Below are 16727 nucleotides of genomic sequence, written 5' to 3'. Positions count from 1 at the left end.
TCAGCATTTTGTCATTATTACTATAACATGAAAAAAGTTTCTGTTTTAGTTATGTGTTCAACATTTTTTCGCATTTCCTGTCATTCTGCATTTACACAGATCATTGTTGACATGGAACACACATGAAATGTATTTCAAATAACAATATAGTATTTACTCTATATAATTCAAGATACCTAACTCCCAGATAAAGCGACTTAAGCTCTGAGAATTTTGTGTCTGAACTCAGCTGCTTCAATGGGGAATGGGATAGCAGGCTACTTGCAGCTTGTGCTGATTGACACATATGCAAAACAAAGACACTGATGAGGAGGTACAAGAGAATTTAAAGTGGGCCGGCATTATGAATATTATTGTACGCTTCAGGGATTCTAGTGTTAAATCTTGGATTGATGATATTGAAGTTATATTTGACAATACGCCTTTACTCTAAATACATTGGAAATTAATGGATTATAAATTCCCTCTAAAATGCATTTCAAGGTAGTGTACAAACTTTTTCAATTTGTTCCACAGATAGTTCCAACTGACTTGCCCAAACACCTTTTACACTGTGCTTGCGACAAAGATAATCTGAATGTTTCTTTCTTAGAAACATTTTATTGACCAAATTTTATGTTTGAAAGTTTGGCATAACTATTTCATTGCATGAGTTATAGCTAAAAACAGAATCAGACTCACAAACCTGAATTCGCTGGATTCTCATTTCTTTCATTTTTAGTTTTCTTCTATCTTCAAGAGAAAACTCAACAATAGGTCTCTGAATTAAAAACAAAAATGTCAGAAGTCCATTTCCAGGTTCAGAAATTATATGACAGGGAAGGGCATTTACGAAACATAATATAAATGTAATGTTATTTCTGTAATTTGCAAAGGTAATGGAAAAAACATTACTGTAGAGTTTGCAATTAATCTTTTCTATCAATTATTAAATTTGATAAGGAAAATATATCAATTTACACATTCATTTACCCAAAGCAGCCCTAAATATTGCGATTTCACTGTCCTCAATACAACGGGCTATATCAGCTTTTTCTGCTCGGAGCCTGAAATTGCGTTTATTGTGTAATGCCAGTTATTCTGAATAATTGCACCCAGCTTATTCTGTATAAATCAAAAAAGCTAAAAGCAATCTTCAAAATTATTGTATAAATTAAAAAGAGCTAAATTTAAAAAATAAAATTTGGCGTTATGCTGTTTCTCCTTTGTTAATTTCTCTTTGCCAAAAAGCTTTTTTTTTTTTTTAAACTAGAATGGCTAAGCTCACACTTCTAACTATAGTAGAACTCTGTTTAACAGTCTCAACTAACCAAGTTCTGTATTATCTGTGGCGAACCTGTAAGTGTAATACATTAATTTTCTTACAATTCACAAAAGCTTCACTATGAATACTGTATCAAGCACGTAAATGCTTTAAAATATGTGTGAATGTGTATTTTACTTTGTTTTTACATAACATTAAACTCACTAAGGTATTAAAAGAAGCTTAAAATAGTCACTGCAAAATAGAAATTGTCGACATATTTTTATATCCTTAATTTTTAGTCTAAAATGGCCACGCCCATCCATTTAATTAGAGTTTTCAGTTATCCAAAGTAGCATTGGTCCACATTACCTCAGACAATTGGGTTCATATGTATATCATGAAGTCCAACACTGGTTTGAGAGAATGAGCTAAAATAACCTACTGTGGTGCTATAAATAACGTTTCATAAAATTTACAATCACAACAGTATTGAACAAAATATTTGAAGTTAGTCTAAGGCTTTAAAGATACTTCTAAAAAATGAATGCTGGTAGGTGTGGGATAAATCTGTGTACTGATTTGTTTACCGGATCTATATATCTGCATTTTATTTTTTCTTATTTAGTTGTAGTGACATAAAAGTTAAAGCTTTCCAAAAGCTAGCACTTCTACACTAAGAATTATTCATTTGAATTATTTCTTAAACCAAGGTATCTACTTGACAAACAATTATTTGGATTTTCCATAAAAGTGTAATTAACCAATTTGGTTGATTAAAATTAAATGAAATTTTTGGCTGAGACAGTACTCGGAGTAAAATCCAACAGTCAGCACCATCTTTCATGAATTAAGAATATCCAAATAATATGTCTAATCGAAACGCACATGGTTTAAAATAGAATAAAACCAGTGAGAAAGAGACAACATGTAAATTTCTTATGTAGTTCTTCTTCATACTGGTCATATCATATGAAAAGATAAGAAAGATGCAGTTAAATTCTTAAGTTTCAACAACATGAATGAATTAAAAATATTTCAAATGGATGAAGAAGCATGAATCAGATCAATTTACAAACAAACATATGAATACACTAACTGCTTAAAAATGTAACATCTTCAAAGATAACTAGAATTCACTAACCTTTTTGGGTCCGAAAATATCTGGGTTATTGTTCAGGTGACGAAGTGCTAAAAGAGCATGATTATGCTCACTGAATTCCACAAAAGCATAACCAAGAGAGCGCCCTAAAACCTTTCCTGCAACTGGCTTTCGGTCATACATTACACAACACTGCAGCAAAAAAAAAAAAAAAAAAAAAAAAAAAAAAAAAGGAAAAAATGAATAATTAAATTAGGAATGATCTTAAACACAACACCAAAAATAATCTAAAGTCCAATAAACAAATTTCATATAATAATTTAGCATCACTATCAATATTTTCTAAAATATAATTTTCTGACAGCATCAGTGACAATTCAAGAGAATATCCAAATACAAAAATGATCTATTGTGTTTCGCAAAATCAGTGGCTGTACAATTTACTAATTTTACAAAAAACAAAAAAGCATCTTTAATTTAAAAGCACTGAATCTCAAAATACACTGACACACATTTATAAAAAATAAAGAAGAAAAACATTAGAAAATTAAAAAAAAGGCTATTCAGCCCAACAAAGCTCGCCAGTCATACGTATCTACTTAATTCTTCCAAAAATAGCATCAAGTGTAGCTTTGAAGGTCCCCATGTCCTAAAAAAATGAAATACGCTATTGTGTATAGTTAAATAAAACATTTATTATAAAATCCCACAAAGAGATTTAAGTAATAGTGAATTACAATATGTAATGATATTTATCTATTTTAATATATTCATTCTAAGTCCCATTACTCCTGCTGAAACCTTTTGACTTTCGAACCAAAAACACTGGAGGTTTTTTTTTTTCATTTTTATAACGAACAGATCTACTATACAGTATGTCATTATTTTCTGAGTGTAGTGAAGCTGCAAAAAACAACTAGGCCAAAGTGGCTTTGAAATTTAAAAATAAACTAAAAGATTTAACACCTGTAAAATATAAGGGGTAGTAACAAAACAGTATATATGAACACTCATGCAAAATACAAATAAATATTCATATAAAATGAAAGAAAAATGCTTATTTATAGAAAGACTTTGACAAGTGCTCCATGGTGGCTACTGAGCAGGACATTAAGTTTTAAAATGGAGTTAAATAGTGCAGTGGGGTGTGCAAATGTATTCAATCCACTTGAAAGTCATCATAATTTCCTGCATCACAAAAGACTTGTACACATTTATCCATTCAGCGTTTTTAATGTGATAACTCATGCTGTAACAATACATTTTCAAAGTCAAAATAAACCATTTACTCTATATATTTATCTGAAGAAGAAAAACTACAAGTTAGTGTTTGCATAAGTACTCGAGCCCTACACATTAATACTTTATCAAGATCCTTTTGCTTCAATAACAGCTTTAAATCTTCTTCAAACTAATCTTCACCTGTTACACATCCTTGGAAAGCAGAGATGTTTTACTTTTAAACAGAGCGGTAATAAAAAAATGTTTCTTTCATATTATGTATATATACTGGCCCAGTAAAAGCAGTGAGAAAAGCTGTAAAAAGCAGTTATGAGACTCACTTGCCTGACAATAAAAATTAAAAAGAATATTTAGGTTATCATTGGGTATTTCCGACTATTTATTACATAGTGAATTAATTAGTTTAGCTTAGCTTATGAGTAAAAGCCAGATTTGTTGGTTCCCAAACAGCTTTTTATTCAGGGTAAGTACCTTTTTTTAATTAAAAAAAAAAAGATTTCACTATTATAACCTATAATTGGTGCCCTTATGTTGTTCATGCTATTATAAAGCATCTCTGGTTTCTAGCTTACTACCTTATTCTCCTCCCAGCTTTTACGTTTATCTTCAGAATTTTCTAATGTGAGTGGTTAGTGTGGATGTAAACAAACATTCCAGTAGGCTAAAAAGTCTAACAAATTGAAAGTCTTTCTTTCAGCAATTGTAAGATGTATAAATCCTGGTAAAGTTTTAAGAGCTACAAAAATAATTAGTTTTTAACTCGTGTTTTCTTGAAGATTTTTGTTATTGAAATGCAGTATTAACACAAAATGGTAAGAACCTAAATGTGTGCTTACCTAAAATCTGTAGCTACTGCATAGCTGCAAAAATAACAAACTTCTCCTATTAGTGGTGAAGAACTGTTAAGTGTTCTTCCATAATCAAAGAAATAGCAGAAAGTGGTATACCGGTATATATTGGTGCTAGTTTAATTTTTGCCTTTCTTAAACAAAACAGGCAATACTTTAATGTTAAAAGTCCATTTATAATAGTGATTGCAGAGTATTTCTATTGTCAAGAGCTGTAAAAACATACAGTTATAAACATGATCCTCCTCACAAAACATGTAAAATATTACAAAATAACTTATACAACTGACTTGAAATAATCATACAGCAAGCTATGTTTCATTCCCTGCTGTACTGTTAAAGTGTATCAAGTGATTTTCACTGATTTGTCACCCTCTGCTGGATCATTCTGAAATAATAATGCAAAAATTAAATTATAACTGGTTGTCAATCTTCAAGTATATGAATAAATTGGCTGAAAACAGCACGATGTATGTTCTGAATTAGGCAAGTCTAGATGGTCCAGCATGAATTTGCTATCAAAAAAATGAAATAAAAATAACAGAATTTTCATATAATGTTTATACTTTAAAGCACTGCTAGAAATTCAGAAAAGCATTGCCCTTGTAATAACATAAAATACTTGTGTCAGCTGACATAGAGATAGTCATAAGGTTAGTCAAGAGCTAGTCACATTCAGTGTTGTTTATGATGTATGTACATGTTATATTCTACTGCATGCACATTGTTATACTCTTTTTTGTCTGTTGTTGGTATTACATTACTGTCACTTGTCTGAGGGAGAAATGCATGATCGAATTTCATTGCACTATGTACAAATGACAATAAACTACCTTTAAATAAGGTACAAAACAAAAAGAACAAAGCAGCCAGTACCTGCAAAAACATGTCTCACATTAAATCATAACAGAAAGGTTATACATAGACCACTAATAACTGCAGAAGTACTAAAGAATTTCAAAAACAGACAGTGTTAAGAACAGTTAACACTGAAATTATAAAGGAAACCTAGGAAGTCCTAGAGAGTGAGAAATAAGGAAACAAACAGACTAAAGTTGTCAAAGAAGGAAAAACTACTAAAAACTAGCTATATTAAAAAAAAATGCAACTTGCCAGTGCATTCTCAAACACACTTTCAGTAACTTATGGTCATAAAGAAGCAGTGCCTATAATTATACTAATTAAAGGCAAAGCCCTCACTGACTGACTCACTGACTCACTGACTGACTGACTGACTCACTCACTCACTCACTGACGTGTAGGTAGAAGGCTGAAATTTGGCAGGCTCATTCCTTACAGCTTACTTATAAAAGTTAGGCAGGTTTCATTTCGAAATTCTACGCATAATGGTCATAACTGGAACCTATTTTTTCATCCATATACTATAATAGACTTCTGGTCGATGGCCGTGGGAGGCGTAACTCCGCCTAATTTAGTAATTTAGTGCCTGCCCATATAAGGCCGTCCACCAGCGGCAATCCAATAGAAACACTGCCGCTAAATAATGTCAACTCGATCTGAATTGCGCGATCACATTTGAAAAAATATATCTTTTCAACTTCTATTTAGTCAACACTTAGCATTTTCATATGTAAGGCTGCTGCGCAACTCAGCACGCCTCCCATGTAATTGACTGCCTGCCCATATAAGGCCATTCTTCGCTGTGGTGTGTTCATTCATTTCCTTGCTTCGCCAAAGAAGCAGCCTTTTCATAGGTTCTCCACTGTTTTAGCATATTCATAAGTGCGGCTGCTGTGGAAATCAGCACGCCTCCCACGTAATTGACTGCCTGCCCATATAAGGCCAATTTTTCGCGGCGGTGTCTTCATTCGTTTCCTTGATTCGACAAGGAAGCAGCTTTCTCACAGCTTCTGCGCGGTTTTATAAACGAACGACATATAAGAAAGTCCTTTTTATTTAATCCACGGGTTCTGCACTGTTTTATTGTTCATTTATTACGATTGTTATAGTTATTGTGTACATATTTTACACTTAGTTTACTGTTCAAGTACCCATTTCCTTTATTTAATCCGCGGCTTTTCTGCTGTTGTTTTGTTCATTTATTACGATTATACTTATTTCATTCACTTTCTTTGCCTGACTGCCTACCCATATAAGGCGCTCCGCAGTTTTTTTGTGAAGCAGCTTTCTTACAGCTTCTGCACTGTTTTATAAACGAACGACATATAAGAAAGTCCTTTTTCCTTGCTTCGCCAACGAGGCAACCTTTTTATTTAATCCACGGGTTCTGTGCTGTTTTATTGTTCATTTATTACAATTGTTATAGTTATTGTGTAGGTTTTATTTAATCTTATTTAATCCACGGGTTCTCCGCTGTTTTATTGTTCGTTTATTACGATTGTTATAGTTATTGTGTAGATATTTTATACTTTGTTTACTGATCAAGTACCCATTCCCTTTATTCTTCCAACTGTACCCCTATTAAAATGTCTATCGGCGTGACCATCAATCAAAGAACTATCACTTACCGAGTGGTGTCCATGCCCGGAGATGGCGCCTGCCTTTTCCATTTTCTGTGTTACATATTGCACGGACATATCAGGCTCACTTTTGATATCCGACAAGGACATTGTGTCTTATGTATTAAATGACTGGGAGAGGTTCAAAGTATGGACTGATGATGGTACAGGAGATAATTATAGTACACAGGAGCACTATAAGACTGAAATGCTTAAGCCCTTCACCTATGGTTCTGCATGTGAGTTGATGGCTGCCGCTGAATTGTTTGGTTGTCGCTTTCAAGTGTTCTGAAATAGGCAAATATTTTACACCTTTGGAGAACCGTCAAACACGTTAAACATCTTAGATTCACAGGTGACAATTTGAGTAGTGGACACTTTGATGTTTATGAATATTTCAACTCTCAAAACCTGGATGCGAAGTTATTGAGGAAGCCAGTTGTATGCTTACATCGATTGACACATGCTGAATGTCACTTCAAAACAAATCCAGCTGATTATGACAGCGGCAATCCAAGCTGTGAGAACACAGTAAAAAGGAGGCATATCAGACGTCGTGGTAGATTTTCTCATACAGCTAGATGGAATCAGCTTTGTGCAGCTGCCGCCAAATACTCGCAGAAAAATCCACAAATTCATAGGGACGCTGTCGCTAAATACTCGCAAGCACATCCATAGGTTAATAGGGATGCTGTCGCGAAATACTCGCAAGCAGATCCAGAAGTTAATAGGGTCGCTGTCGCCAAATACTCGCAAGCACATCCACAAGTTCATAGGGACGCTGTCGCTAAATACTCGCAAGCGAATCCACAAGTTCATAGAGACGCTGTCATTAAATAGACGGAGGCAAATCCACAAGTTAATAGAGGTTCTGTTTCTAGATACGATCCCAATAATGAAAAGCGGTTCATACGAAAACAACAGGTTTGGCTCAAAAAAGCCAATTGTGGATTTGCGTACGACCCAAACATACATTATGAGTCTGACAAAACAGTACACATTGGATCCATGGATGTTCACTGTGACTATTGTCAAGCAAAGAAGTGGAAATGCGAGTCTCCTGGTTTGTGCTGTAACGGTGGTAAAGTCTCTCTCACTCCTTTATGTAAGCTTCCTCACCTTCTTGAGGGCCTGTTAAATGGCGAACATCCTCAAAGTGAGCATTTCTTGAACAACATTCGAAAGTACAACAGCGCATTTCAAATGACATCATTTGGTGCTAACCAAATCGTTGAGGGAAATTTTATGCCTTCATTTAAAGTTCAGGGACAAGTGTATCACTTGATTGGCAGTCTTTTACCTATGCCAAGTGAAGAACACAAATTTTGCTAATTTATTTCGGGACGATGAAAAGGAAGCACAAATCCGCTGCGCTAATATTTCTGGACTTAACATGCCCCTGGTCAAGCAATTACAAAAAATGCTCCATGACTGTAACACTTACATCCAGGACTTCCACTCCACAATCAACAGTATTTCAGATGATGACAAACACTTCAAAGCTGTCATTCACACAGACAAAAAACCATTACATGCACACAAAGGCAGATTTAATAAACCCACAGTTCATCAAGTTGGTGTTGTCATCGTTGGGCAAACGTTCAACAATAGAGATATTGTCTTGAAAACCAGAGACAATAAACTGCAACGCATTAAAGAAACCCACAGATCCTATGATGCACTTCAATATCCTCTCATGTTCTGCTATGGTGAAGACGGCTATTCTGTGTCTATACCTCAAGTTCATGCTGCCAGTAAGTTACCTATGAACAAAACCGTCTCTGCAGCAAACTTCTATTCATACCGGCTTATGATCAGACAACATCATGCTAATAATATCCTTTTCTTCCGAACTTTATTAAATCAGTTTTTAGTTGATATGTACTCAAAAATTTAATCCGAAAGACTAAATTATATCATACTAAATCAAAAAAACTACGGGCTGAAAATTACGTTCACTTAAAAGATGCTATTGACAAAACGACACTGATTTAACAGAACTTGGTCAAGCTGTGATATTACCATCATCCTTCACTGGAGGACCTCGCTATATGCACGAGCGTACACAAGACGCAATGACATATGTTCGTCGTTATGGCCGGCCTGACTTATTCATTACATTTATTTGCAATCCTAAATGGCCTGAGATCTCTGAAATTCTCCTTCCACGTCAAAAACCTCACGATCGCCATGACCTTACCAGTCGTGTATTTCATCTCAAGATCCAAAAATGATAGACTTGCTCACGAAGAGTAACATTTTCGGCTGTACAAATTGCTACATGTACACCATAGAGTGGCAAAAGCGAGGTATTCCCCATGCACACATTCTATTGTGGCTAAAGGATAGGATTAAACCAGCTCTCATCGATCAACTCATCCGTGCAGAAATTCCTGATCCACAGACTGACCCTGCCCTACACAAAATAGTAAAATCCAACATGATTCACTGCCCATGTGGACCTCATAATATCAACTCGCCCTGCATGAGCAACAGAATATGCACTAAGAAGTACCCACATCCGTTCATCTCACAAACTCAGACCGGAGAAGATGGTTACCCTCAGTACCGTCGGCGTGCTCCTGCTGATGGAGGACATACAATTAACATCAAAGGAGTACATATCGACAACAGATGGGTGGTCCCTTATAGTCCTGTGCTGTCCCGCTTCTTCAATGCTCACATCAATGTCGAATTTTGCAATTCAGTAAAATCGATCAAATACATCTGCAAGTATGTTAACAAGGGAAGTGACCAGGCAGTATTTACAATACAAAATCAAAATGACGAAGTATCTCGATATGAAGCTGGTCGTTATATTAGTAGCTCTGAAGTAGCCTGGCGCATTTTCTGTTTTCCCATTCATGAAAGTTTCCCTCCGGTCGTTCATTTCGAGAACGGACAACAAATTTATTTTACAGAAGGCAATGTTGCCGATAAAGTACACAATCCACCACAAACGACCCTTTTAGCGTTCTTTGACCTTTGCAAACACGATGATTTTGCTAAACAACTTCATTATAATGAAATTCCATCATATTATGTGTGGGCAAACAACATGTTTTGTCGAAGGAAACAGGGCAACCCTGTACCAGGATATTCGGGAGTAAAAAAGGATCATGTACTGGGACGGGTCTACACTGTACACCCGAATAACTCTGAATGCTACCATCTTCGACTCCTGCTCAACAAAATCACAGGTCCCACATCTTTAAATCTCTCAGAACAGTTGATGGTGTCCTACATCCGACCTATATAAGTCAGCCTGCAGGGCACTCGGTTTAACTGGGACGAGACTCTACAGGAAGCTACTCTATCTCTCTCACCTCAAAAGATCTGTGAACTATTTGCTGTCATGTTGGTGTTCTACCAAACAGAAAACCCCTTAAACCTATGGGAAAAACATAAACACAGCATAGCAGAAGATGTTAGGAGACAGACTGAAAGAGATCATATACGAACAGAAGTCCACCAGTGGTTAAATTTGATCTATAACAAGTGTCTACAGTTGCTTGAAAACTACGTCATTGCTATTGGAGGTCAATCTCTTCATCATTACGGTTTGCCTTCACCTTTAACAGAACTGGCACAACTTGCATCAAATCCTGAGTACTTGAAAGAGACATCTTACAACACCTCGCACTTGGCCAATATAGTCACAAATAACGAGCGGTTGCTAAATAGTGACCAAAAGTCAGTTTATGAGCAAATCATGAGCAGCGTTGCGTCTGCCACTACCACAGTGTTTTTCCTTGATGCTCCAGGAGGAACTGGTAAGACATTCCTAATAAACCTTCTCCTTGCAAAAATCCGAGCAAAACGTAACATTGCCATAGCTGTGGCTTCTTCTGGCATTGCTGCAACTCTTCTAGAGGGTGGCAGAACTGCTCATTCAGCTTTCAAGCTGCCTCTGAACCTCAACCATACTGAATCCCCCATGTGTAACATATCAAAGCAGAGCAACATGGCTGAAGTGCTGCGACATTGTCAACTTATTGTCTGGGATGAATGCACTATGGCACACAGAGCAGGTATTGAGGCTTTAGACAGGACCCTCCAAGACATCCAAACACCAACAAACTTATGGGAGGCTTGACAGTGTTGCTGGCTGGAGACTTCCGCCAAACCCTACCAGTCGCCCAGAGGAACACGCGCTGATGAAGTTAAAGCATCTCTGAAATCTTCATACCTTGGCCACAAATCCATGTTGTTACTTTAAAAATAAACATGAGAGTTCATTTGAAATGCGACAAAAAAGCCGAGGAGTTCTCTGCTCTTCTGATGAGTATAGGTGATGGCACCTTCATACAAGAAAACCGCAAAATAAATATTCCTACAAATCTCTGTCTCATCGTGAATACCTTACAAAGCCTTCTTCAAAATGTTTACCCCAATCTACGAAATCTACACAAAAATGACGTCTCATGGTTAAGAGAGAGCTATCCTGACACCAAAAAATGACATGACTACGACTATAAACCACATTTTACTTCAAGAACTACCTTCACAATCAAAAACATATCAATCTGTTGATTCAGTTGTAGAAGTAGAAGACGCGGTACATTATCCGGTAGAGTTTCTCAACACTCTAAATCCTCCATGAACTCCTGAGCATAATCTCATCTTGAAGGTTGGGGCACCAATAATGTTACTGAGAAACTTACAGCCACCGAAACTTTGTAACGGCATGAGACTTCAGGTCACATCTCTAAAAAACAACCTAATTGAAGCAACTATTTTTACTGACAGTGCCTCAGTTGACACAATTTTTATTCCTCGCATCCCCGTTATACCATCTAATCTCCCATTTCAATTCAAACGCGTTCAATTTCCAGTAAGACTCTGCTTCGCAATGACAATTAATAAGTCTCAGGGACAAACACTACAAAAGGTTGGCATTGATTTGAGGCAGGATTGCTTTTCACATGGCCAACTGTATGTTGCATGCTCAATAGTAAGCTCAGCACACAGCTTATATTATAACCGGAGGGCCGAACTGACAACGTAGTATACAGAGAGATCCTTAACAATTAATTTTTTATATATTTTACCTCAGTCTAAAGATGTTTATTTTTTTCTTAATAAAAATATTCAGGCAGTATTTCACCGCTGTGAAGCGCGGATATTTTGCTATATATCTATATATAAAAAACACACAGATACAAATACACAAAAGGCCTAGGAAAGTGAACATGTTAACTGCTGCAATTAATGTGGCCTGTTCAATGCATTACAAAATAGAAAACTAGATGCTTGCAATGCTGCTTTCTTTAAATGAGTGTGCCTTTCTTTAGGGCCGGTTTACACTTCACACTCAGAATGCGTACATATCATGGCAGCAACGTGTTCTCAGTATTCTTTTGGCGCATCCTCTGAGCATGTCCTCAGAAATTAACATGAAGCATGCACAAGTTGTAGTACCAGCAAAAATATGGGTGGCGTATGTGTGCAAGTTTTGGTACATGACATCAGCATTGTTGTTGACTATCAAATGTCAGTGAGTACAGTGTCCTTCACATTGCCAAAGGCAACTGGAAACAGGAAGAAACTCTGATAGGAAGTGATCTGGCAGACCTAAAGTCACAACCCAATTTGAAGAGAAGTTTCTGAAGGTCACCCTTTCATGATAGGTGCATCAAAGTACCAGAGTTTCAAGCACAGCTAAATAGTGGTTGAAAAAAGCAAGTCTCCTTTTCTCCTGTGAAGAGAAGACTTTGTATTGCAGGTTTAACAGGGCAAGTGGCAGTAAGAAAGCCATTCCTTAAAGGACAAAATAGGGCCTTGAAATAGCAGCTGTGGACGACTGCAGACTGGAAGAAAGTCTTATGGAGTGATGAATCAAAATTCTTAAGCTTTGATTCATCACACAGGGTTGTTTGAATGCCATTTTATGATTTCTTGTCTTACTTTATTTATTTGCTATTGTTTAAAAAAATTAAAGGAACACTTTGAAAACACATCAGATCTCAATGGGAAAAAGAAATCCTTCTGGATATCTATACTGATATAGACTGGGTAATGTGTTAGGAACGAAAGGATGCCACATCGTTTGATGGAAATGAAAATGATCAACCTACAGAGCCCTGAATTCAAAGACGCCCCAAAAATCAGAGTGAAAAAATTATGTGGCAGGCTAGTCCATTTTGTCAAAATTTAATTGCAGCAACTCAAAATTGTACGCAGCACTTTGTATGGCCCCTGTGTTCTTGTATACATGCCTGACAACATTGGTGCATGCTTCTAATGAGATGACAGATGGTGTTGTGGGGGATCTCCTCCCAGATCTGGACCAGGGCATCACTGAGCTCCTGGACAGTCTGAGGTGCAACCTGGTGGCATTGGATGGACCAAAACATAATGTCCCAGAGGTGCTCTATTGGATTTAGGTCAGGAAAGTGTGGTGGCCAGTCAATGGTATCAATTCCTTCATCCTCCAGGAACTGCCTGCATACTCTCACCACATGAGGCCAGGAATTGTCGTGCACCAGGAGCCACTGTACCAGCATAGGGTCTGACAATGGGTCCAAGGATTTCATCCTGATACCTAATGGCAGCCAAGGTGCCTTTGTCAAGCCTGTAGCGGTCTGTGTGACCCTCCATGGATATGCCTCCCCAGACAATCATTAACCCACCACCAAACTGCTAATGCTGAATGATGTTACAGGCAGCATAATGTTCTCCATGGCTTCTCCAGACCCTTTCACTTCTGTCACGTGCTCAGGGTGAACCTGCTCTCATCTGTAAAAGCACAGGGCACCAGTGGTGCATCTGCCAATTCTGGTATTCTATGGTGAATGCCAATCGAGCTGCATGCTGCTGGGCAGTGAGCTCAGGGCCCATACATACATACATATATATATATATATATATATACACATACATACATATATATATATATATATACACATACATACATATATATATATATATACACACATACATATATATATATATATATATATATATATATATATATATATATATATATATATATATATATATATATATATATATATATATATACATATATATATATATATATATACATACATATATATATATATATATATATATATATATATATACATATATACATACATATATACATACATATATACATATATATACATACATACATATATACATACATACATATACATACATATATACATACATATATATATATATATATATATATATACATATATATATATATATAGTGGAGGACTGCCGGCTTCGTGCTCCGGCCCTCAACCCCAGGCCGCCAGGAGGAGCTCTCCCGACAGCAGGATCGTGCCCAGAGTTCCAGCAGGGCCTTTATGGACTCTGTGGTATTTATACACAGCCCTGCTGGATACCTTGGGGGCCACTGGGAGTCACTGTAGGGGGCCTCGTGGGCTCTTGTGTGCCCTATAACCTGGGAGTACGTCACAGTCACGTGACAGGAAGGAATGACGTGCTCCCGGGTTGAAGAAAAGGACTGTTTACCCTGACCGGGAAGGAATAAGGAACTGTGGACTGATTGGGCAGGAACACCTCCGGGTCAGGGTGTATAAAAGGACTATGGGCCAGTCCAGACACTGAGCTGAGCTGGAAGGTAGGATGGCGAAGTGTCTGGGCGAGGAGGAGAGAGAATATTATTGTGTTGTTGATTTAATATATGAGTAGTGTGGAGAGTGCTTTGTGCATGTTTTGTGAGATTATAAAGAAGTCTTGGGCTTTTATCTGGTGTCTGGAGTCGTACCTGAGGGTTCAAGGGAGCACTAGCGCCCCCTACTGTCACTATATATATATATATATATATATATATATATGTATTATCCGACGTCCCACCGCGAGCGTAGTCTGTTTTTAGTTGCTAAGTTCATTTATTCAGTTAAATTTTTCTGTTTTGCTGTAAAACATGATTACAGTCTCTCTCTCTCCTGTGTGTGTGTTTCTATACACTGTGTGTGTGTGTGTGTATATATATATACATATATACAAACAAGTCATTAGTTGTCAGTTATAATCATCAAAATTAAAAGAAATAAACATTTGAATTACATCAGTCTGTGTGTAATGAATGAATCTAATATACAAGTTTCAACTTTGTCATGATATTCTAATTTTATGACCTGCACCTGTATATAAAGTGAAGTAAAGCTGAGTCTTGAAACCGTCTGTCAAAGTCGGACAGAAAATTTTCAATCTGCTCTGTGCTTTCAAGTTGTGCACACGCCTTCCATTGCGTCTCCAGCTCTGACGCAAGGTTTTGGATGTTCCCTAAATCATGGTGCTGCAGCATTGAGGACAGATGTTGCATTTTTCGTTTGAAAGTATTAACTAAGCTAATCATATTGACCATGGAGTTCTCTTTTCCTTGGAGCTGTAAATTAAGCTTATTCAACATAGTTGGTCAGATCGGAAAAAAAAATGCCAAGTCTAGCAGCCATTGATCGTTATTAAGTTGCTTGTATTCTGCATGTTTAACACTAGAATTACCAGAGCCTACGAAAAAACTTCTAATTCCGTCCCACCTTAAATCGCTTCTTAAATCCCTTCACACCACTCCGCCAGCGCCCTTTGTCTTCTAAATGTGCTGATAAAGAGAAGCTTGCAGCAGCCGGCTATTCACATGCACGAACTTCTCTCAACTCATGCCTTGATTGAGTATCTGGGAGTGAAGTGGAGTTTTAGAGTGGAAATAATAGATCGTTGTTTGGAACACACGCATTTCATGTCTGTTCCGTTTCTACAGTAATCTGTGTCAACACATTGTTAAAACAGAAACTTTTTTTATATTCTAGTAGTAGATGACAAAATGTAGGCATAAACTATATAATGTATGAAGCCTGAAGTCCAAAGAGCAAAGAAACATTTTCACAAGAATAACACAATTGCGCTTTTATTCAAAAATATAACTGCAGAAACAAAAAGCCGCCTTAACATGCGACATTGACAGTAGTTTATTGTAACTTCCTCCGTGGTTCAATAGACTCAGCCCCCGCTTGGGAATCAAAAGGTCACGAGTTCGATTCTGCGCCCTTCCGTTTTGAGAAGTAAACTGCTTTTAGTCTTACTGTTTTAGAATAAAAGCATACATTTGATTTCAGTCTGTAACAGCCGGTTCAATTTATGATCCTTGTAAAGGTTAGCTTTTTTTTTTTTAAATTCACTTTTCATTCTCTCAGTCGTGTTCAGAATCAATCCATACAACCCCATCTGACACGGCTGTTTTCACTAAAGATGCGCTATAGCTCTGCAGTGTACCACGATGCATACTAACACGGGTTCTGATAAACTTGGGTGTAATAAAAATCACAGCATAGAGAGAAGTGTGTACATTGCTTCTTACAGGAAAAGGCGATGGAAAAAGTGCACTTGAATAAAAGTGCACTTTTGTTATACTTTTACACCAATATATGTTCCTGTGTTTGAACGACACGGGCAGATGGGGAGTGTCTGATGATTGCATATAGCGCCGAAGTTACTGGTCTTTACCATTCTTTCCTCTGCATGTCCTGGAGTACAAAAGAAACAGCATACAGCAACATGCGGGGACTGGCAGGAACACTCAATAAAACTGAATAAAAAGAAAAGCAAGTGACGGTGAGATACGAAGAAGGCAGCTTCGCCAGCATTTGTGTGTCAGAACCGGGTGGGGGCGTTAGTATGCATCGTGGTACACTGCAGAGCTATAGCTGCGTCTTTAGTGAAAACAGCCGTGTCAGTTGGGGTTGTATGGATTGATTCTGAACGCGACTGAGAGAATGAAAAGTGAATTAAAAAAAGCTAACCTTTACAAGGATCATAAATTGCACCGGCTGTTA

The 16727-nt window shown here is 37.0% G+C and overlaps 1 protein-coding gene across 1 annotated transcript in view; it reads right to left on the bottom strand.

Annotated features, from left to right (window-relative positions):
* The window catches only part of rbm28 (RNA binding motif protein 28), an 83964-nt gene that overhangs the window by 14692 nt on the left and 52545 nt on the right, over positions 1-16727 (bottom strand). The window contains exons 15-16 of the mRNA XM_039761449.1: positions 2388-2537; positions 686-760 (exon numbers count right to left, since the gene is read on the bottom strand). Of these exons, the coding sequence (XP_039617383.1) occupies positions 686-760; positions 2388-2537 (225 nt within the window). The remainder of the gene's footprint in view (positions 1-685; positions 761-2387; positions 2538-16727) is intronic.

The sequence above is a fragment of the Polypterus senegalus genome, chromosome 8 (assembly GCF_016835505.1).
Source record: "Polypterus senegalus isolate Bchr_013 chromosome 8, ASM1683550v1, whole genome shotgun sequence".
In the NCBI taxonomy this organism is placed as follows: Eukaryota; Metazoa; Chordata; class Cladistia; order Polypteriformes; family Polypteridae; genus Polypterus; species Polypterus senegalus.
This window is presented reverse-complemented; position numbering and strand designations above follow the sequence as displayed.